The sequence below is a fragment of the Oncorhynchus kisutch genome, unplaced genomic scaffold, assembly GCF_002021735.2.
Source record: "Oncorhynchus kisutch isolate 150728-3 unplaced genomic scaffold, Okis_V2 scaffold1823, whole genome shotgun sequence".
Taxonomy (NCBI): Eukaryota; Metazoa; Chordata; class Actinopteri; order Salmoniformes; family Salmonidae; genus Oncorhynchus; species Oncorhynchus kisutch.
Genome location: NW_022263768.1, coordinates 6,500 through 29,341, shown reverse-complemented (window position 1 = coordinate 29,341; position 22,842 = coordinate 6,500). Strand labels below are relative to the sequence as shown.

Here is a 22,842-nt window from a genome sequence, read left to right as displayed (position 1 = left end):
ATGCACTTCTCAGAAATTATTTTTAGATTTGTGTTTAACTCAGAATTTCAAATGCATGAGGGCATGCAGCTAAATTAGGACAATCAATTCACATTCCATCATGGTAAACTGTCAACAATAGTACTTCATTGAGTTATGTGTGTTACTAACTCCTAATAATGTAGCAGCGCAGGAAAACAACGTTCTGTGCTGTATTCAGTAAACACAACAGGTAAACAATAGCCATTAAAGATGAGGGAATGTGCACCATTCCATACAGACATATTTAGCTTAATCTTCTGAGTAGGTTTTCAGTCTAACTTTGTGCATAGGATGTGTCTCGACCTGTTCTGACCATCCAGCCTGTCTTTAGGGCTCTTTAGTGGTTTTAGTGTCCTCCTTAGTAGTCAGTGAAGTCATACACACTTGTTCCTTCTGAGTGCCATAGTAAAGTGTGTTTTCTTCTCATGACTTCCAGAGAGCACTCTGTTTCTAGTAGGTCTAATATTTGTTCTTAGAATAGTGCTGAACAGGGCTTGTTCTTAGAATAGTGCTGAACAGGGCTTGTTCTTTAGAATAGTGCTGAACGGTGCCTTTTCTTAGAATAGTGCCGAACAGGGCTTGTTCTTAGAATAGTGCTGAACAGGGCTTGTTCTTAGAATAGTGCTGAACAGGGCTTGTTCTTAGAATAGTGCTGAACAGGGCTTGTTCTTAGAATTGTGCTGAACAGGGCTTGTTCTTAGAATAGTGCTGAACAGGGCTTGTTCTTAGAATAGTGCTGAACAGGGCTTGTTCTTAGAATAGTGCTGAACAGGGCTTGTTCTTAGAATAGTGCTGAACAGGGCTTGTTCTTAGAATAGTGCTGAACAGGGCTTGTTCACAGAATAGTGCTGAACAGGGCTTGTTCTTAGAATAGTGCTGAAGAGTGCTTGTTCACAGAATAGTGCTGAACAGGGCTTGTTCACAGAATAGTGCTGAACAGTGCTTGTTCACAGAATAGTGCTGAACAGGGCTTGTTCACAGAATAGTGCTGAACAGGGCTTGTTCACAGAATAGTGCTGAACAGTGCTTGTTCACAGAATAGTGCTGAACAGTGCTTGTTCACAGAATAGTGCTGAACAGTGCTTGTTCACAGAATAGTGCTGAAGAGTGCTTGTTCACAGAATAGTGCTGAACAGGGCTTGTTCACAGAATAGTGCTGAACAGGGCTTGTTCACAGAATAGTGCTGAACAGGGCTTGTTCACAGAATAGTACTGAACAGGGCTTGTTCACAGAATAGTGCTGAACAGGGCTTGTTCATAGAATAGTGCTGAACAGGGCTTGAAGTGGATTAAAATACATCATATTTGTGTACCAGGTTTTATATTTTTGAGCCTGTATTCTCTAAAAAGGTGCCGGCACTCAAACAGTAGAAAATGTGAGATTCTCTGTACAAGTGAGTTCTGGTCCACTTTGAACACAAAATGGACCAGCGGCAGGTAGCTTAGCAGTTAAGAGCGTTGGGCCAGTAACGGAAAGGTTGCTGGTTTGAATCCCTGAGCTGTTCTGCCCTTGAGCAGTTACATTTTTGTAAATGCTGTTATCCAGAGCAATTTACATTAGTTAGTACATACATTTTGATACCAGTCCCCCATGGGAATCAAACCAACAACCCTGGAATTGAAAGCACTATGCTTTACCAACTGAGCTACATGGACCACAGTTACCCCCCAACAACTGGGTGCTGATTAAGTCAGCCCCTCGCACCTCTAATTCAGAGGGTTTGGGTTGAATGCGAAAGGCATTTTGGTTGAATGCATTCAGTTGTGCCACTGACTAGGTATTCCCTTTCCCTAACCAGATGCAGAACAACTCATGAATGATGATTGTTTGTGAAAATGTGTTCTCATTGCTGAACAGATGTAGGACCTTCATTTGAGCCAGTTCGCTACAGCAGTAAAATAACCCTGCAGCAACAGGAAATGTGGAATATAATTTATGATTTTGTTTTGTAGGGGTTGATCCATTTTTCATTAGGACACTTTGTTAAACTGGAAATTACAAACATTAGAGGCCTTTTTAAACCTTGGATACACTACAAGTGTCCATTTCCTGCCGTGCAGGAACATTTGTGCATTAGCATGATGATGAAATTAAGATACGGCATCTGTATCTTGGAGAGAAAACAACCAAAAATCGTATTTTAAGTGATCTGGTTGCAGCTGTGCATAACCATACGCTGGTCGAGTGACAATCTCTTACAGCTGTTCTATGGCCATGTGAAGCCTGTTTCATTTATATGATCACCTTGGGTGGTGTGTTTCATAAAGCTTATCATCCCATGAATCACTATTGCTGAATTAAATAATCAGAGGATAAAGTTATTGTATCCTGTACACTACTTTTCTTTTGTACCTGTGTATTGTAGTCATAACAAAAGCAGAAACAAATTGGGGGTCATTTTATGATCCTTCTGCAGGCTCTTTCAAGTTAGGCAATGTTCTGTTTTCAATATCCCAATGAATCCAAGTTGGGTTTTCTTCCAGACACGTATTCTGCACAGTGAGGAGTATAGTTCCACAGTCACTGTAGAAGGTTCCGTTCCAACGGATGAAATCTGCAGATACCTAATCAAATCTATTAAAGCCTTTCGAGAGGTTTTATTAAACTCTGTTTTTAATAGTTACTCTATAACAAATTGTCTTGCTCGCATTAAGGTGTTGCTGAACAAAGGACAGAAATTGAATTTGAAATGGAAAACAGCCACAGGGATTCTTTGTGCGTCGCACAGACAGAAATAAACATCTCTCCGGGGGGAAGGGCGAGGGTGTACGTTTCATGATTAATGACTCATGGTTTAATTGTAACAACATGCAGGAATTCTAGTCCTTTTGGTCAACTGACCTAGAATTCCATGCGATCAAATGCCGACCGTATTATCTCCCAATAGAATTCTCGTTGGTTATTGTCCCAGCTGTGTATATCCCCCCTCAAGCCGATACCACGACGGCCCTCCAGGAACTTCACTGGACTTTATGCAAACTGGAAACCATATATCCTGAGGCTGCATTTGTTGTAGCTGGGGATTTTAACAAAACTAATTTGAGGCTGAAGAAATGTAAAACCCTCACAAACTTTACAGATGCACAATTGAAAGCATCCTGTCGGGCTGTATCACCGCCTGGTATGGCAACTGCACCGCCCATAGCCACAGGGCTCTCCAGAGGGTGGTGCGGTCTCACCGGGTGGTGCAGCATCACCGGGGGAAAACTCCCTGCCCTCCAGGACACCAACAGCACCCGATGTCACAGGAAAGCCAAAAAGATCACAACAACCACCCGAGCCACTGCCTGTTCACCCCACTACCATCCAGAAGGCGAGGTCAGTACAGGTGCATCAAAGCTGAGACCGAGAGACTGAAAAACAGCTTCTATCTCAAGGCTATCAGACTGTTAAACAGCCACCACTAACACAGTGAGGCTGCTGCCTACATACAGACTTGAAATCATTGGCCACTTTAATAAATGGATCACTAGTCACTTTAACAATGTTTACATATCTTGCATTACTCATCTCATATGTATATACTGTATTTTATACCATCTATTGCATCTTGCCTGTGCCACTCGGTCATTGCTTATCCATATATTTATATGTATATATTCTTATTCCATTCCTTTACTTAGATTTGGGTGTATTAGGTAGTTGTTGTGGAATTGTTAGATTACCTGTAGATATTACTGCATTGTCAGAACTAGAAGCATAAGCATTTCGCTACACTCGCAATACCATCTGCTAACCATGTGTATGTGACCAATGTTCAAATGTTTTTAAATTGACATTCACAGGCAGTGATATTCAGACTCTCTCCTCAGATAGCAGAACATCAGATAATTGGACAGCTTGACTGAAGAAATGGTTTCCTCCTCTTTTTCTGACATACCAAACAACATGTTTCCCAAATGTGAGAAAGCTCTGAGAGTAACAGCTGTGCATACTAGTGTTGGACGTATCCTGGCTCACTGAGATGCTTACAATACTGCTTAGAACATCAGAGTCATGTCTGACTCCTGTGATGTCACAGGGCTCCGCTGGCTAACATGGGACCTTCAGGATCATCCAGGACACATGTCACTATAGAAACCCACCACATACATCAGATGGCCCAGAATCCCTGCATGTGTGAATGACTTATGGTGTGTATGAACCAAGACATCGGTTTCTGTTCAGGATCGTATGGACTGACTAAATGTACTTTAGGTCTTCAGCGGGTCCATGTCTAACTCCTCAGCTTCATGTGTTGAGGTGCAGAGAGGAAGAGGTAGTGTGGAGAGTAAGAGGTAGTAAAGCCGTGGAACAACTGTTTTGAACTGACCCGAAGACGCTCCATGTTTTATGGTGAAGCATCACAGATCTAACAGATAGTTGAAGGGGTTAGGGGAAGGATGTGCCTAAATCCCTTTAGGATTTGTGAAGTGTGTGCGTTAGTAATGTAAACCTCATTCATTTCAGAAAAAAATGGCTTTTATTTCATGAACAGATGGTCTAAATCATACATTTAGAAGAAATGTACCTCGGGCCTCCCGTCTATATGAGGAGTCAATACAGATCTGGGTTCGATCCCGGGCTGTGTCGCAGCCGGCCGCGACCATGAGGCGGCGCACAATTGTCTGGGTTAGGGAGGGTTTGGCCGGCTGGGATGTCCTTGTCCCGTTGCGCTCTAGTGACTCCTTGTGGTAGCTGCGCGCATGCATGTTGACTTCGGTCACCAGCTATATGTTTCCTCTGACATATTGGTGCTTCGGAGGACTCATGCCTCTCGACCTTCACTTCTCCCTAGTCCGTACAGGAGTTGCGATGGGACAACACTGTAACTAACAATTGGATATCGTAAAAAATATATCAACCTCTACTTTTTCAAAAAAGTAATCCACAACGAAATATTCTTGTAACGAAAACAGCAACAACTGTCCTGCATTAGACATGCTGTTGGGAATCCAACTGTCCTGCATTGGTCATGCTGGTGGGAATCCAGCTGTCCTGCATTGGTCATGCTGGTGGGAATCCAGCTTTCCTGCATTGGTCATGCTGGTGGGAATCCAACTGTCCTGCATTGGTTATGCTGGTGGGAATCCAACTGTCCTGCATTGGTTATGCTGGTGGGAATCCAACTGTCCTGCATTGGTTATGCTGGTGGGAATCCAGCTTTCCTGCATTGGTCATGCTGGTGGGAATCCAACTGTCCTGCATTGGTTATGCTGGTGGGAATCCAACTGTCCTGCATTGGTTATGCTGGTGGGAATCCAGCTTTCCTGCATTGGTCATGCTGGTGGGAATCCAACTGTCCTGCATTGGTTATGCTGGTGGGAATCCAACTGTCCTGCATTGGTTATGCTGTTGGGAATCCAACTGTCCTGCATTGGTCATGCTGTTGAGAATCCAGCTGTCCTGCATTGGTTATGCTGTTGGGAATCCAGCTGTCCTGCATTGGTCATGCTGGTGGGAATTCGAAAGTTTTTAAAAAATCTGATAGACTGAATTAGAATGTTCTGTGATAATAGAAAACAACAACAACAGTTATTTTCTAATTTCCAACTCTGTCCTATTAAGTCAACCTGGTGACCTCATATTTCTTTGGTCTGGGGTCTCTCAGAGGCTTCGGCAGAAGCTCCATCTCCGCCTCCTCTGTCTCGGCCACTAGCTCCTGAGCCGTCTGTCCCTGTCCTGTATCCCCCTTCCCTGGCTGTGGATCCTTATCATTGGGACACTCTCCGTTGTAGGTCTTGACATAATTCTCCACGGGCCAGCCCCTGAACTCCTGAGGCTCGGTGCAGATTAGGCCAGAGTAGGCCACCCCGGGGTGATGCTTCAGCCAGTAGATCAGGTAGTGGATGTTGTAGTCACAGACCCAGGGGTTATCCCCCAGATTCAGCATCCTGAGGAAGTACAGGTCCTCCAACACTCCGTACTGGAAGTAGTGCAGGCTGTTGTTGGACAGGTCCAGCTCTCGCAGGTACAGGAGGCCCGCAAACGCAGCTATGGAGAGGGGGAGAAATGCAGGATGTTAAGGGTTAGTTAGAGGGACAGGAAATTTCAATAAATCTTATAGCACAAATCTCAGTGGAATAAATTCCTAATGGACAGGTACAGGTGCCCAGTGGATGCAGCTGAAGAGGGGGGACAAGGGAGAGAGGACGTTGGGGTTAGAGGTCAGTTGCTACTTCAATTCATCTTATACAGTAGCACTCAGTGGAAAGTTTCAGTGGAAGTAATGTCCACTAACGGACATGAATACTGAATTATTACCAGGAAGTAATGTTCCACTGTAACACGAGAAAGAGTAACAGCTTCCATAACTAATTTCCGACTGCATTTTCAGCACCTCGTCTTCAAACACATACTGATATTAACTTTGACCAGTGCTCTCCCCATCACCTAGTCTCAGCTCTAATTCAAGCTGAAGTTAGCCTGTTGATGTGGCTACGATGTGCCAGTAGCTAGCAGACATCTTTAAGATGTGTTTCCTGCAGTGTAGCCCTGAGTAATGGTGGCAGTGCAAGCTAGCACCATAAAGACAGATAGGCCTACTGTATTTAGCACTGTCTCCAGAGTGACCCTCCTGTTACCACTCCCACAAACCCCCTCAGAATATGCTCTTATCATACGCATGAGAATTACTGTCCGGTTTCTACTGGTTTGTCTGTGCAACTCAATGAGACAACAATTCTGGTCTATTTTTTTAACCGGTTTGTGCTTGCTACAGAGCTTAGCTTCTCACAGTCCCTGAGAAAACTGAGGGAGCATTTTGTGAATACTTCATGAGAAATGTGTTCAATTTGCAGTTGCTTTCTCTGTCCAGAACGGATTGGCTTTTGATCCATAACAGGCTATTTCTTTCTTATTCTTTCTCCTCGATCATAGTAGTTAATGACTGTGTGTGTACAGTACTGGTTGTCATAGTTGGTCGGAATTAACCACCATTAATTACTTGTTAACAACTCAGGGAAATACTCAATTGTTTGCATATGTTCTGCAATAATTAATGATAAGGGAACTATTTTCCTTCTGTGGCAAAGCTTCCTGGCCATGTGACCAGTTCTTGAGAGCCTAGGAATAATGAGAAAGGGTTTTTTCCCCAGTTCTCAAACATAACAGAACTAGAAGGTAGTGTAGTGATTCCTCAGCAAATAGAGAACCTTGTTGGTTCTACAAACGAGATGGAGCAGGTTTATGGCATCGTAGGCTCCTTTAAGTCAGATTCATCCGTGTGAGAAGCTAATGAGCGTTAAGGGTTTTTATCTATGCGTGGAATTGATCCATACTCAATGCTGCCTGGTATGGTATATAAAGTACTGGTATGGTATATAAAGTACTGGTATGGTATATAAAGTACTGGTATGGTATATAAAGTACTAGTATGGTATATAAAGTACTGGTATGGTATATAAAGTACTGGTATGGTATATAAAGTACTGGTATGGTATATAAAGTACTGGTATGGTATATAAAGTATTGGTATGGTATATAAAGTACTGGTATGGTATATAAAGTACTGGTATGGTATATAACATTACCCCAGGGATTCTAACAATTCTATTTCAGGAGGAAATAAAGCCATGCCTCCATTTTGTGATGAATGGACTAAAGGTCAAGGTCCTCCTCTGATTCCTCTTTTGACCTCTTTCTTTGCAGGTCCAGTGTGGGCTCGATTACAATGGGGGACCAGTAAGGAAGTGTGTGTACTCCTTATTGTAAGTCACAAATCAAAACATATTGAACAAAAAGCATATATATCTCAGATTGCTGTATCTTATTAAACCCTTCTTCAGGTGTTGTGAGATCTGATCCTCTGTGCTGCATGACTTGGCACACATCCACAATGATTGTGCTGTTTGAAGGAAGTGTAATGGTTTTTCCTCACCTGTGTCAATCTGATCCAGACTGTTACTGCTGAGGTTGAGAAGCTTCAGGTCCCTGGCAGCAACAAACTCCTTGGGCCGGAGCTGAGTGATGCTGTTACTGGACAAGTCCATCCTCACAATGTCTGACGGGAGACTTGAGGGGATGTTCTTCAGTTCTGGAGGGAGGGGGGAAAGAGAGGGGGGAGAAAGAGAGAGAGAATATGGAGGTCAGTGAGATGTTAATGGCTTACCCAGACATGTTTACAATGGCCAAATCAGCTAGCTATCATACTGCATGAAAACATGAACAAAAACATAAACTGACACACAAGGAACTTTGGGACATATGTGATTATTTCAACCCAATGAAATTTGGATTCCTACATATGTGAATTCCGAGTGTGCCCTGAGAATATCAAGATGGCCTCCCCTTTCTATAGTCCCTCTGTAGCCATGTTGTATGTCTGTGCCAAGCAGGACTGTTATTCACAGCCCTCTGGGTTGACCTTAGCCTTTGAAGGGTTTGAAACATGAAGGTTAACGTATGAAACAGGGTTTCCCACAGGCTTAAAAGACCTCTGAGAGCTTCTGTCTTTTTTTTGTGATCGCCAGCAGCCTTTACCATAGAAGGAAAACTTCTGCAAGAGCCATTGTTCTCAAACTAGAGTTTAAAATAAAGACTAAGACATGAAGACGAAGTAGGTGGTCCATAAAATGCATACAACTTCTACAAACAATTCATCATGAATGATGTCTTTGGAACCAGTTTTCTAAGTCATGTTCACAATGAAAGCGCTCAGCTGAGAATGAACCTAGCTGTGGTGGGGTGGAAAACCTTCCTTTTTAATTTCATGAACGACACAGGACCTTTCTGTGTTTGTCAAAATCCACGTACAGTCTTGGACTGCTTCCAGTTGGCCACATTCTGAGCACGGTTTATTCATCATTCGGCTAAAGGAACTATCACAGACCTTAACGACAGACATCTGCTCTAATATCATAACAGCATAGGACATCCATCCTCCTCCACTGTAAGGAAAGGAGATTAGCGCTCCATGGCTTTTAGATGAGGTTGCTGGAGCAATGACACCCTATTCACTAGATAGTACACTACTTTTGTCCATATCCCTATGGGCCATGGTAGGGCTCTGGTTAAAAGTAGTGCACTATGTAGGGAATAGGGTGCCATTTGGGACACATGGGAGATGTTCTCTCTTTCCCCTATCTATCGAACCCCTGCCTCACAACACCTGTGATATGCTTTAGTTCAGACTACAGCAGTGAGTGGGGAAACATGCAGATGGTTGGGATGTTGGGAGAAGTCAAGGTCGTTCAGCCATAACCGTTTTCAGAAAGAATCTGAACTCATCATGTGGGGCCACAGTCAGAGCCGGCCCTATATCCATACCCACTCATACAGTCAGAGCTGGCCCTATATCCATACCCACTCATACAGTCAGAGCTGGCCCTATATCCATACCCACTCATACAGTCAGAGCTGGCCCTATATCCATACCCACTCATACAGTCAGAGCCGGCCCTATATCCATACCCACTCATACAGTCAGAGCTGGCCCTATATCCATACCCACTCATACAGTCAGAGCCGGCCCTATATCCATACCCACTCATACAGTCAGAGCCGGCCCTATATCCATACCCACTCATACAGTCAGAGCCGGCCCTATATCCCTACCCACTCATACAGTCAGAGCTGGCCCTATATCCATACCCACTCATACAGTCAGAGCTGGCCCTATATCCATACCCACTCATACAGTCAGAGCTGGCCCTATATCCATACCCACTCATACAGTCAGAGCTGGCCCTATATCCATACCCACTCATACAGTCAGAGCTGGCCCTATATCCATACCCACTCATACAGTCAGAGCCAGCCCTATATCCATACCCACTCATACAGTCAGAGCTGGCCCTATATCCTATAAGTGACATTTTGTCATGGGGCGGAGAGAAGATTTAGTAATTTTATAACAAATTCCATGCAATTCTACTAATTTTGCCATAGGGTTTAGAGAAATGTTTGCAGTTTTTAAGATGATATCTGATTGAGAGTGACTAACAAAATCAATGGGGGCCCACCGGTCTGCAATTTGACCATGCTTACTAGAAGTTTAGATGGCTGGCCGCTAGACTAACTTACCAGTCTAATTACTGAAGCTGTCAGTGACTGACGTAACAACAGAACAACTGCTGATGCACAACCACTATTCTAACTCTCAACAGGAAGTTTATTGGAAATGTTTATAGAAATGTTTCCGCAGGCCAACAAAAGGGGGGTGGCGGCCAGTTGCCCATCCCTGATATAGTTTATTAAAATCACATGTTGTTTACAGACAGCAGGAAACTAAACCTATACAGCCATTCATTTAGATTGTAAATGCACAGTGCTGCTTTTACAGAGTCAGGTGCCCAACATGCCTGTATATCAAGGAAATCAACGCTGCTGTGGAGGAGAGGAGACCACCAGCAGAATATTACCCATCATGCTGTGGAGGAGAGGAGACTGCCAGCAGAATATTACCCATCATGCTGTGGAGGAGAGGAGACTACCAGCAGAATATTACCCATCATGCTGTGGAGGAGAGGAGACTGCCAGCAGAATATTACCCATCATGTGTGGAGGAGAGGAGACTACCAGCAGAATATTACCCATCATGCTGTGGAGGAGAGGAGACTACCAGCAGAATATTACCCATCATGCTGTGGAGGAGAGGAGACTACCAGCAGAATATGACTCCCTCTCTGCTACACATCATGACTCCCCCAGAATGTGTCAGCTGACAAAACACCCGGCCAATCGGTTACAGGAGCTCCAAGAAACCATGATATAATGTTAGAAGAGGTGGTTAGGCTTTACAGAGACGACAAGCAGGCCAACTCTCCATATGCTGACTCAACTGTTCTGCTAATGATAGATCAGGACTAAACCAGGCCTCATCTTGCCTGGACGACATTTATCTCAAAAGTACACGCACTCTGACATATTCTCCCACATATCATGTATGTACCACAGAGATGATTTATTTGTGGTTAGATACATTCTGTCTTGCTCCCGCACAGTTCGGTAGTGTACTGTAGGGACATTTCCAGTGTTTACAAATGAGACTTTGTTTCCAGTGTAATGACCTCTGGGTCAGTTATTAGTTTACAGTATATTAAGGCTCTGAATTCACAGATGAGAGAGGGATTGAGAGAGAGAGAGAGAGAGAGAGAGAGAGAGAGGAGGAGAGGGAGGGAGGGAGGGAGGGAGGGAGGGAGGGGAGGGAGGCTATGACCAGTGAGATGATCTAGTGAGGTTCAGATAAAGGACTGATTGAAAGCCTTTCCAGAGGGGAAGAGAAATAGTTTCCTCCAGCTGAACATGGGGATCTTTATATAGCGACAATAGAATAGAGAGACCAGTGTTGCTGCTTCTTGCACGTTTAACTGCACTCTGACAAATGGCTTTCTGGGGACAGGATAGGGACAGTACATCATTATATGACTGTCATTCATCATCTTGATCAAAGGACAGTTCACTGTGACGTCATAAATATACAGTAGAACAATAAATCAGAGAGCTGCCACTTCCACACTAAATTAGTATGAAGGGACTATTCATGACTATACTGCCACTCTATACTAAATAAGTATGAAGGGACTATTCATGACCATACTGCCACGTCTATACTAAATCAATATGAAGGGACTATTCATGACCATACTGCCACGTCTATACGAAATCAATATGAAGGGACTATTCATGACCATACTGCCACGTCTATACTAAATCAATATGACGGGACTATTCATGACCATACTGCCCACGTCTATACTAAATCAATATGAATGGACTATTCCTGACTATACTGCCACGTCTATACTAAATCAATATGAAGGGACTATTCATGACCATACTGCCACGTCTATACTAAATCAATATGAAGGGACTATTCATGACTATACTGCCACGTCTATACTAAATCAATAATGAAGGGACTATTCATGACCATACTGCCACATCTATACTAAATCAATAAGAAGGGGACTATTCATGACTATACTGCCACGTCTATACTAAATCAATATGAAGGGACTATTCATGACTATAATACCACGTCTATACTAAATCAATATGAAGGGACTATTCATGACCAACTGCCACGTCTATACTAAATCAATATGAAGGGACTATTCATGACCATACTGCCACGTCTTTACTAAATCAATATGAAGGGACTATTCATGACCATACTGCCACGTCTATACTAAATCAATATGAAGGGACTATTCATGACTGTACTGCCACGTCTTTACTAAATCAATATGAAGGGACTATTCATGACCATACTGCCACGTCTATACTAAATCAATATGAAGGGACTATTCATGACCATAACTGCCACGTCTATACTAAATCCATGAAGGGACTATTCATGACCATACTGCCCACGTCTATACTAAATCAATATGAAGGGACTATCATGCACATACTGCCACGCTATACTAATCATATGAAGGGGACTATTCATGACTATCTGCCACGTCTATACTAAATCAATATGAAGGGACTATTCATGACCATACTGCCACATCTATACTAAATCAATATGAAGGGACTATTCATGACTATACTGCCACGTCATTTACTAAATCAATAGGAAGGGAGTATTCATGACTATACTGCCACGTCTATCCTAAATAATATGAAGGGACTATTCATGACCATACTGCCACGTCTATACTAAATCAATATGAAGGGACTATTCATGACCATAGTGCCACGTCTTACTAAATCATATGAAGGGCTATTCATGACCATACTGCCACGTCTATACTAAATCAATATGAAGGACTATTCATGACCATACTGCCACGTCTATACTAAATCATATGAAGGACTATTCATGACCATACTGCCATGTCTATACTAAATCACTATGAAGGGACTATTCATGACCATACTGCCACGTCTATACTAAATCAATATGAAGGGACTATTCATGACCATACTGCCACGTCTATACTAAATCAATATGAAGGGACTATTCATTACCATACTGCACGTCTATACTAAATCAATATGAAGGGACTATTCATGACCATACTGCCACGTCTATACTAAATCAATATGAGGGACTATTCATGACCATACTGCCACGTCTATAATAAATCAATATGAATGGACTATTCATGACCATACTGCCACATCTATTACTAAATCAATAAGAAGGACTATTCAGACATACTAGCCACGTCTATACTAAATCAATATGAAGGGACTATTCATGACTATACTACCACGTCTATACTAATCAATATGAAGGGACTATTCATGACCATACTGCCACGGTCTATACTAAATCAATATGAAGGGACTATTCATGACCATACTGTGCCCACGTCTTTACTAAATCAATTATACTAAATCAATATGAAAGGGACTATTCATGACCATACTGCCACGTCTATACTAAATCAATATGAAGGGACTATTCATGACCATACTGCCACGTCTATACTAAATCATATGAAGGGACTATTCATGACCATACTGCCACGTCTTTACTAAATCAATATGAAGGGACTATTCATGACCATACTGCCACGTCTATACTAAATCATATGAAGGGACTATTCATGACTATACTGCCACGTCTTTACTAAATCATATGAACGGGACTATTCATGACCATACTGCAACGTCTATACTAATCTATGAAGGGACTATTCATGACCATACTGCCACGTCCTATACTAAATCCATATGAAGGGACTATTCATGACCATACTGCCACGTCTATACTAAATCAATATGAAGGGACTATTCATGACCTATACTGCCACGTCTATACTAAATTCCATATGAAGGGACTATTCATGACTCATACTGCCACGTCTATACTAAATCAATATGAAGGGACTATTCATGACCATACTGCACGTCTATACTAAATCATATGAAGGGACTATTCATGACCATACTGCCACATCTATACTAAATCAATATGAAGGGACTATTCATGACTATACTGCCACGTCTTTACTAAATCAATATGAAGGGACTAGTCATGACTATACTGCCACAACGTCTATACTAAATCAATATGAAGGACTATTCATTGACCATACTGCACGTCTATACTAAATCCATATGAAGGGACTATTCATGACCATACTGCCACGTCTATACTAAATCAATATGAAGGGACTATTCATGACCATACTGCCACGTCTATACTAAATCAATATGAAGGGACTATTCATGACCATACTGCCACGTCTATACTAAATCAATATGAAGGGAATATTCATGACCATCTACTGCCACGTCTATACTAAATCAATATGAAGGGACTATTCATGACTATACTGCCACTGTCTATACTAAATAATATGAAGGGACTATTCATGACCATACTGCCACGTCTATACTAAATCAATATGAAGGGACTATTCATGACCATACGCCACGTCTATACTAAATCAATATGAAGGGGACTATTCATGACTATACTGCCACGTCTATACTAAATCAATATGATCGGGACTATTCATGACCATACGCCACGTCTATACTAAATCATATGAAGGATTCATGACCATACTGCCACGTCTAACTAAATCAATATGAAGGACTATTCATGACCATACTGCCACGTCTATACTAAATCATATGATAGGGACTATTCATGACCATACTGGCCACGTCTATACTAATCAATATGAAGGGGACTTTCATGACCATTACTGCCACGTTCTATACTAAATCAATATGAAGGGCCTATTCATGACCATACTGCCCGTCTATACTAAACAATATGAAGGGACTATTCATGACATACTGCCACGTCTATACTAAATCAATATTGAAGGGACTATCATGACCATACTGCCACGTCTATACTAAATCAATATGAAGGGACTATCATGACTATACTGCCACGTCTATACTAAATCATATGAAGGGACTATTCATGACCATACGTGCCACGTCTATACTAAATCAATATGAAGGGACTATTCATGACCATACTGCCACGTCTATACTAATCAATATGAAGGGACCTATTCATGACCATACTGCCACGTCTATACTAAATCAATATGAAGGGACTATTCATGACCATACTGCCACGTCTATACTAAATCAATATGAAGGGACTATTCATGACCATACTGCCACGTCTATACTAAATCAATATGAAGGGACTATTCATGACCATACTGCCACGTCTATACTAAATCAATATGAAGGGACTATTCATGACCATACTGCCACGTCTATACTAAATCAATATGAAGGGACTATTCATGACCATACTGCCACGTCTATACTAAATCAATATGAAGGGACTATTCATGACTATACTGCCACGTCTATACTAAATCAATATGAAGGGACTATTCATGACCATACTGCCACGTCTATACTAAATCAATATGAAGGGACTATTCATGACCATACTGCCACGTCTATACTAAATCAATATGAAGGGACTATTCATGACCATACTGCCACGTCTATACTAAATCAATATGAAGGGACTATTCATGACCATACTGCCACGTCTATACTAAATCAATATGAAGGGACTATTCATGACCATACTGCCACGTCTATACTAAATCAATATGAAGGGACTATTCATGACCATACTGCCACGTCTATACTAAATCAATATGAAGGGACTATTCATGGACATACTGCCACGTCTATACTAAATCAATATGAAGGGACTATTCATGACCATACTGCCACGTCTATACTAATCAATATGAAGGGACTATTCATGACCATACTGCCACGTCTATACTAAATCATATGAAGGGACTATTCATGACCATACTGCCACGTCTATACTAAATCAATATGAAGGGACTATTCATGACCATACTGCCACGTCTATACTAAATCCATATGAAGGGACTATTCATGACCATACTGCCACGTCTATACTAAATCAATATGAAGGGACTATTCATGACCATACTGCCAACGTCTTTACTAAATCAAGAAGGACTTTCATGACCATACTGCCACGTCTATACTAATCATATGAAGGGACTATTCATGACTATACTGCCACGTCTATACTAAATCAATCATGAAGGGACTATTCCATGACCATACTGCCACGTCTATACTAATCAATATGAAGGGACTATTTCATGACCATACTGCCACGTCTATACTAAATCAATATGAAGGGACTATTCATGACCATACTGCCACGTCTATACTAATCATATGAAGGGACTATTCATGACCATACTGCCACGTCTATACTAAATCAATAGAAGGACTATTTCATGACCATACTGCCACGTCTATACTAAATCAATATGAAGGGACTATTCATGACCATACTGCCACGTCTATACTAAATCAATATGAAGGGGACTATTCATGACTATACTGCCACGTCTATACTAATCAATATGAAGGACTATTCATGACCATACTGCCACGTCTATCTAAATCAATATGAAGGGACTATTCATGACCATACTGCCACGTCTATACTAAATCAATATGAAGGGACTATTCATTGACCATACTGCCACGTCTATACTAAATCAATATGAAGGGACTATTCATGACCATACTGCCACGTCTATACTAATCAATATGAAGGGACTATTCCTGACTATACTGCCACGTCTATACTAAATCAATATGAAGAGACTAGTTCATGACCATACTGCCACGTCTATACTAAATCAATATGAAGGGACTATTCATGACATACTGCCCGTCTATACTAAATCAATATGAAGGACTATCCTGACCATACTGCCACGTCTATACTAAATCAATATGAAGGGACTATTCATGACCATACTGCCACGTCTATACTAAATCAATATGAAGGGACTATTCATGACCATACTGCCACGTCTATACTAAATCAATATGAAGAGACATATCATGACCATACTGCCACGTCTATACTAAATCATATGAAGGGACTATCATGACCATACTGCCAACTTCTATACTAAATCAATATGAAGGGACTATTCATGACTATACTGCCACGTCTATACTAAATCAATATGAAGGGTATGTTCATGACCATACTGCCACGTCTATACTAAATCAATATGAAGGGACTATTCATGACCATACTGCCACGTCTATACTAATCAATATGAAGGGACTATTCATACCATACTGCCACGTCTATACTAAATCAATATGAAGGGACTATTCATGACCATACTGCCACGTCTATACTAAATCAATAGAGGGACTATTCATGACAATACTGCCACGTCTATACTAATCAATATGAAGAGACGACATGACCATACTGCCACGTCTATACTAATCAATATGAAGGGACTATTCATGACCATACTGCCACGTCTATACTAAATCAATATGAAGGGACGATTCATGACCATACTGGCACGTCTATACTAAATCAATAGAAGGGACTATTCATGACCATACTGCCACGTCTATACTAAATCAATATGAAGGGACTATCATGACCATACTGCCACGTCTATACTAAATCAATATGAAAGGGACTAGTTCATCGACCATACTGCCAGTCTATACTAAATCAATATGAAGGGACTATTCATGACCATACTGGCCACGTCTATACTAAATCATATGAAGGGACTATTCATGACTATACTGCCACGTCTATACTAAATCAATATGAAGGGACTATTCATGACCATACTGCCACGTCTATACTAAATCAATATGAAGGGACTATTCATGACCATTACTGGCCGACGTCTCATACTAAATCAATATGAAGGGACTATTCATGACCATACTGCCCACGTCTATACTAAATCAATATGAAGGGACTATTTCATGACCATACTGCCACGTCTATACTAAATCATATGAAGGGACTATTCATGACCATACTGCCACGTCTATACTAAATCAATATGAAGGGACTATTCATGACCATACTGCCACGTCTATACTAAATCAATATGAAGGGACAATTCATGACCATACTGCCACGTCCTATACTAAATCATATGAAGGGACTATTCATGACCATACTGCCACGTCTTTACTAAATCAATATGAAGGGACTAATTCATGACCATACTGCCACGTCTATACTAAATCAATATGAAGGGACAATTCATGACCATACTGCCACGTCTATACTAAATCAATATGAAGGGACTATTCATGACCATACTGCACGTCTTACTAAATCAATATGAAGGGACTATTCATGACTATACTGCCACGTCTATACTAAATCAATATGAAGGGACTATTCATGACCATACTGCCACGTCTATACTAAATCAATATGAAGGGACTATTCATGACTATACTGCCACGTCTATACTAAATCAATATGAAGGGACTATTCATGACCATACTGCCACATCTATACTAAATCAATAAGAAGGGACTATTCATGACTATACTGCCACGTCTATACTAAATCAATATGAAGGGACTATCATGACTATACTGCCACGTCTATACTAAACAATATGAAGGGTATGGTCATGACCATACTGCCACGTCTATACTAAATCAATATGAAGGGACTATTCATGACCATACTGCCACCGTCTATACTAAATCAATATGAAGGGACTATTCATGACTTATACTACCACGTCTATACTAAATCAATATGAAGGGACTATTCATGACCATAGACTGCCACGGTCTATACTAAATCAATATGAAGGGACTATTCATGACCATACTGCCACGTCTATACTAAATCAATATGAAGGGGACTATTCATGACCATACTGCCACGTCTATACTAAATCAATATGAAGGACTATTCATGACCATACTGCCACGTCTATACTAAATCAATATGAAGGACTATTCATGACCATACTGCCACGTCTATACTAAATCATATGAAGGGACTATTCATGACCATACTGCCACGTCTATACTAAATCATATGAAGGGACTATTCATGACCATACTGCCACGTCTATACTAATCAATATGAAGGACTATCATGACCATAACTGCACGTCTCTACTAAATCAATATGAAGGGTATTCATGACATACTGCCACGTCTATACTAAATCAATTATGAAGGGTTGTTCATGACCATACTGCCACGTCTATACTAAATCAATATGAAGGGGACTATTCATGACCCTACTGCCACGTCTATACTTAAATCATATGAAGGGACCTATTCATGACCAATTACTGCCCACGTCTTATACTAAATCAATATGAAGGGGACTATTCATAGGACCAATACTGCCCACGTCTATACTAAATTCAATATGAAGGGACTATTCGATGACCATACTGCCACGTCTAATACTAAATCAATATTGAAGGAGCTATATTCAATGGACCCATCACTTGCCACGGTCTATACTAAATCAATATGAAGCGGAACTATTCATGACCATACTGGGCCACGTCTATACTAATCAATATTGACAGGGAACTATTCCATGACCATACTGCCAACGGTCTATACTAATCAGTATGAAGGGACTATTCATGACCATACTGCCACGTCTATACTAAATCAATATGAAGGGGACTATTCATGACCATACTGCCACGGTCTATACTAAATCAATATGAAGGGACTATTCATGACCATACTGCCACGTCTATACTAAATCAATATGAAGAGACTATTCATGACCATACTGCCACGTCTATACTAAATCAATATGAAGGACTATTCATGACCATACTGCCACGTCTATACTAATCAATATGAAGGGACTATCATGACCATACTGCCACGTCTATACTAAATCAGTATGAAGGGACTATTCATGACCATTACTGCCACGTCTATACTAAATCAATATGAAGGGACTATTCATGACCATACTGCCACGTCTATACTAAATCAATATGAAGGGACTATTCATGACCATACTGCCACGTCTATACTAAATCAGTATGAAGGGACTATTCATGACCATACTGCCACGTCATACTAAATCAATATGAAGGGACTATTCATGACCATACTGCCACGTCTATACTAAATCCATATGAAGGGACTATTCATACCATACTGCCACGTCTATACTAAATCCATACGAAGGGACTATTCATGACTATACTGCCACATCTATACTAAATCCATATGAAGGGACTATTCATGACCATACTGCCACGTCTATACTAAATCAATATGAAGGGACTATTCATGACTATACTGCCACGTCTATACTAAATCAATATGAAGGGACTATTCATGACCATACTGCCACGTCTATACTAAATCCATATGAAGGGACTATTCATGTTGTATTTTTGAGCTCAATCAAAAGCAGTCCCCACACAGCATGGACTCCATGCAGGATTTGTAGTCAGTCCCATGGGTCTGGGCCTAATGACTATTTGAAAAACAATATTGAAACCTAATCTCTCTAGAGGTTATAGTCCTGATAGCAGTTTTAATGTGGCAGTTATACATAGCACAGAAACGGCACCAGATGTGAGAGTCTGGACGGGAGACAGAAATGAGACTCCATATTTCCCCTTGGTCCCTTTGTGTCTAACGTTCCATGATGGTTTCCACGGTTTCCACGCTGCAAGCCGTCACTCTAAGGCCTCTCTGGTTTATAGTCGTCTCCTACCACATTCTGATTCAGGGAAATTATCGAGAACACATTTAGAAAGTAGTCCTTATCAACCACAGCTCTGGAGTATCCAGTAGCCAGCCTCTCTTCCAGACTGTTACAAAAGTCCTCCCAACAACCATGTGTAGTGAACAATGGCCAGAGATTTCAGATGGACATGTGACTCATACACGGAGGGCCGGTTACCCTGACCCATACTAGTCCTAATCTTGGACTAAAAAGCTGTTTCAGTAGAGATTCATCTGGGTCGAGGAACCCATGGCCCTGAGAACCCCAATAACTCACTCCAGTGTTCTGAAAGACCAGATACAACATTCCATTGTCCTCCAATGAGGAAATTCTTCACACAGGTCACACAAACAAATGAAAGGGAGACCAGCTTGGTTGGCTCATAGCTTACCTTTGCTCTTGCAGTCCAGCATGGGTTTGGGGAACATGTAGGTGTGGCACAAGGAGTTGGCATCAGGGTACTTCTTGATGGGAGGTGGTTTGGGCAGACTACCCTGCCCCTCCTGAGGTTTCTGCCCTGGCAGATGGCCCTCCCCATCCTCAGCACACAGCAGCTCTGGCCTCATCTTCTTCAGCTTCTGACCTCTCAGCGCGTCCGGCTCCGAACACTTGGCGTAGTTCCCTAGGTTACGGTTGCTGGGCACCTGCAGGGTCCTGACCAGACTATCCAGCGAGCACCGGCAGTCCCAGGGGTTGTCATAGAGACGCAGGTAGCGGAGGTTTGGCAAGGGCAGCAGGTGCTCCTCAGAAGCTGTCTTCATCTGGTTGTGCTGAAGAAGCAGAGTAGTGAGCTGTCCCAGCCCTGCGAACGCCTCCTCCTCCACCATGTAGAGCTCATTCTGTTGTAGATCCAGACTCTTTAGGATCTTGAACTGGGAGAAGGTGTTGTCTCTGAGCACCTGGATCTTGTTGCGGGCCAGCAGGAGGTGGTGGATGTCTTCAGGCCAGTGCTGTTTGCACCCCGGTCAGCTGGCGGTCCTGACAGTCCAGGTATTTCTCTCCGGCCTCCATGTATTCCTTGCATTCAGAGGTTTGGCGTTTGACAGCATTGGCCCTGCCTTTACCCCCGGGCCCTGCCCCTTTCTCTGTTCCGTCCACCCTTCCTGGGCTCAGTGGACCTGAGGAGCAGGAGGAGCAGCAGAGCGCTGAGCAGCCGCATCCTGGGAGCCCCAATGCCACCACTGGGAGATGGGGGAGCGGCAAGACTGGAACAAGAGGGAGGGAAGGGGAGAGGGATGGACTCAGAGATGACCTTGGGTTTCTGCTGGTGCCAGGGAAGGCTGGCTACAGCTGTGTGAGAGAGAGAGAGAGAGTTAAGTGGAGAGTTCATTGTTCGGGAGGAGAGGGAAAGGAAGGGATAGAGAGGAAGAAAGGAGGGATAGGAAGAATGATGGAGAGAAACAAACATAAAGCAAATTATATGATAGTCTATCAAACAGAGAGAGAGTTAAAACACTGTCATGGAACAGTGCCCCATTTCCTTTGTTCCTCAGTCTTCTCTCTCTGTTCCTCTCCTCCCTTCTCTTATCTCTCTGTTCCTCTCCTCCCTTCTCTCTGTTCCTCTCCTCTCTTCTCCTATCTCTCTGTTCCTCTCCTCCCTTCTCCTACCTCTATGTTCCTCTACACCCTTCTCCTATCTCTCTGTTCCCCTCCTCCCTTCTCCTATCCCTCTGTTCCCCTCCTCTCTTCTCCTATCTCTCTGTTTCTCTTCTCCCTTCTCCTATCTCTCTGTTCCCCTCCTCCCTTCTCCTATCCCTCTGTTCCCCTCCTCTCTTCTCCTATCTCTGTTTCTCTTCTCCCTTCTCCTATCTCTCTGTTCCTCTCCTCCCTTCTCCTATCTCTCTGTTCCCCTCCTCCCTTCTCCTATCTCTCTGTTCCTCTCATCCCTTCTCCTAACTCTCTGTTCCTCTCCTCCCTTCTCTTCTCTCTCTGTTCCTCTCCTCCCTTCTCCTATCTCTCTGTTCCTCTCCTCCCTTCTCCTATCTCTCTGTTCCTCTCCTCCCTTCTCCTATCTCTCTGTTTCTCTTCTCCCTTCTTCTATCTCTCTGTTCCTCTCCTCCCTTCTCCTATCTCTCTGTTCCTCTCCTCTCTTCTCCTATCTCTCTGTTCCTCTCCTCCCTTCTCCTATCTCTCTGTTCCTCTCCTCCCTTCTCCTATCTCTCTGTTCCTCTCCTCTCTTCTCTTATCTCTCTGTTCCTCTCCTCTCTTCTCCTATCTCTCTGTTCCTCTCCTCCCTTCTCCTCTCTCTGTTTCTCTTCTCCCTTCTTCTATCTCTCTGTTCCTCTCCTCCCTTCTCCTATCTCTCTGTTTCTCTTCTCCCTTCTCCTACCTCTCTGTTCCTCTCCTCCCTTCTCCTATCTCTCTGTTC

General features: G+C 42.3%; 1 protein-coding gene across 1 annotated transcript; it reads right to left on the bottom strand.

The window, feature by feature from the left end:
• Positions 1–4,461: 4,461 nt before the first annotated feature.
• LOC109882866 (leucine-rich repeat-containing protein 17) lies at positions 4,462–21,809 on the bottom strand. Its single transcript, XM_031819074.1, is given in 5 exon segments — positions 4,462–5,995; positions 7,881–8,036; positions 20,866–21,421; positions 21,423–21,539; positions 21,541–21,809. Coding segments are annotated over 5 exon segments (1,524 nt in total). The 5' UTR covers positions 21,805–21,809; the 3' UTR covers positions 4,462–5,564.
• Positions 21,810–22,842: the final 1,033 nt, after the last annotated feature.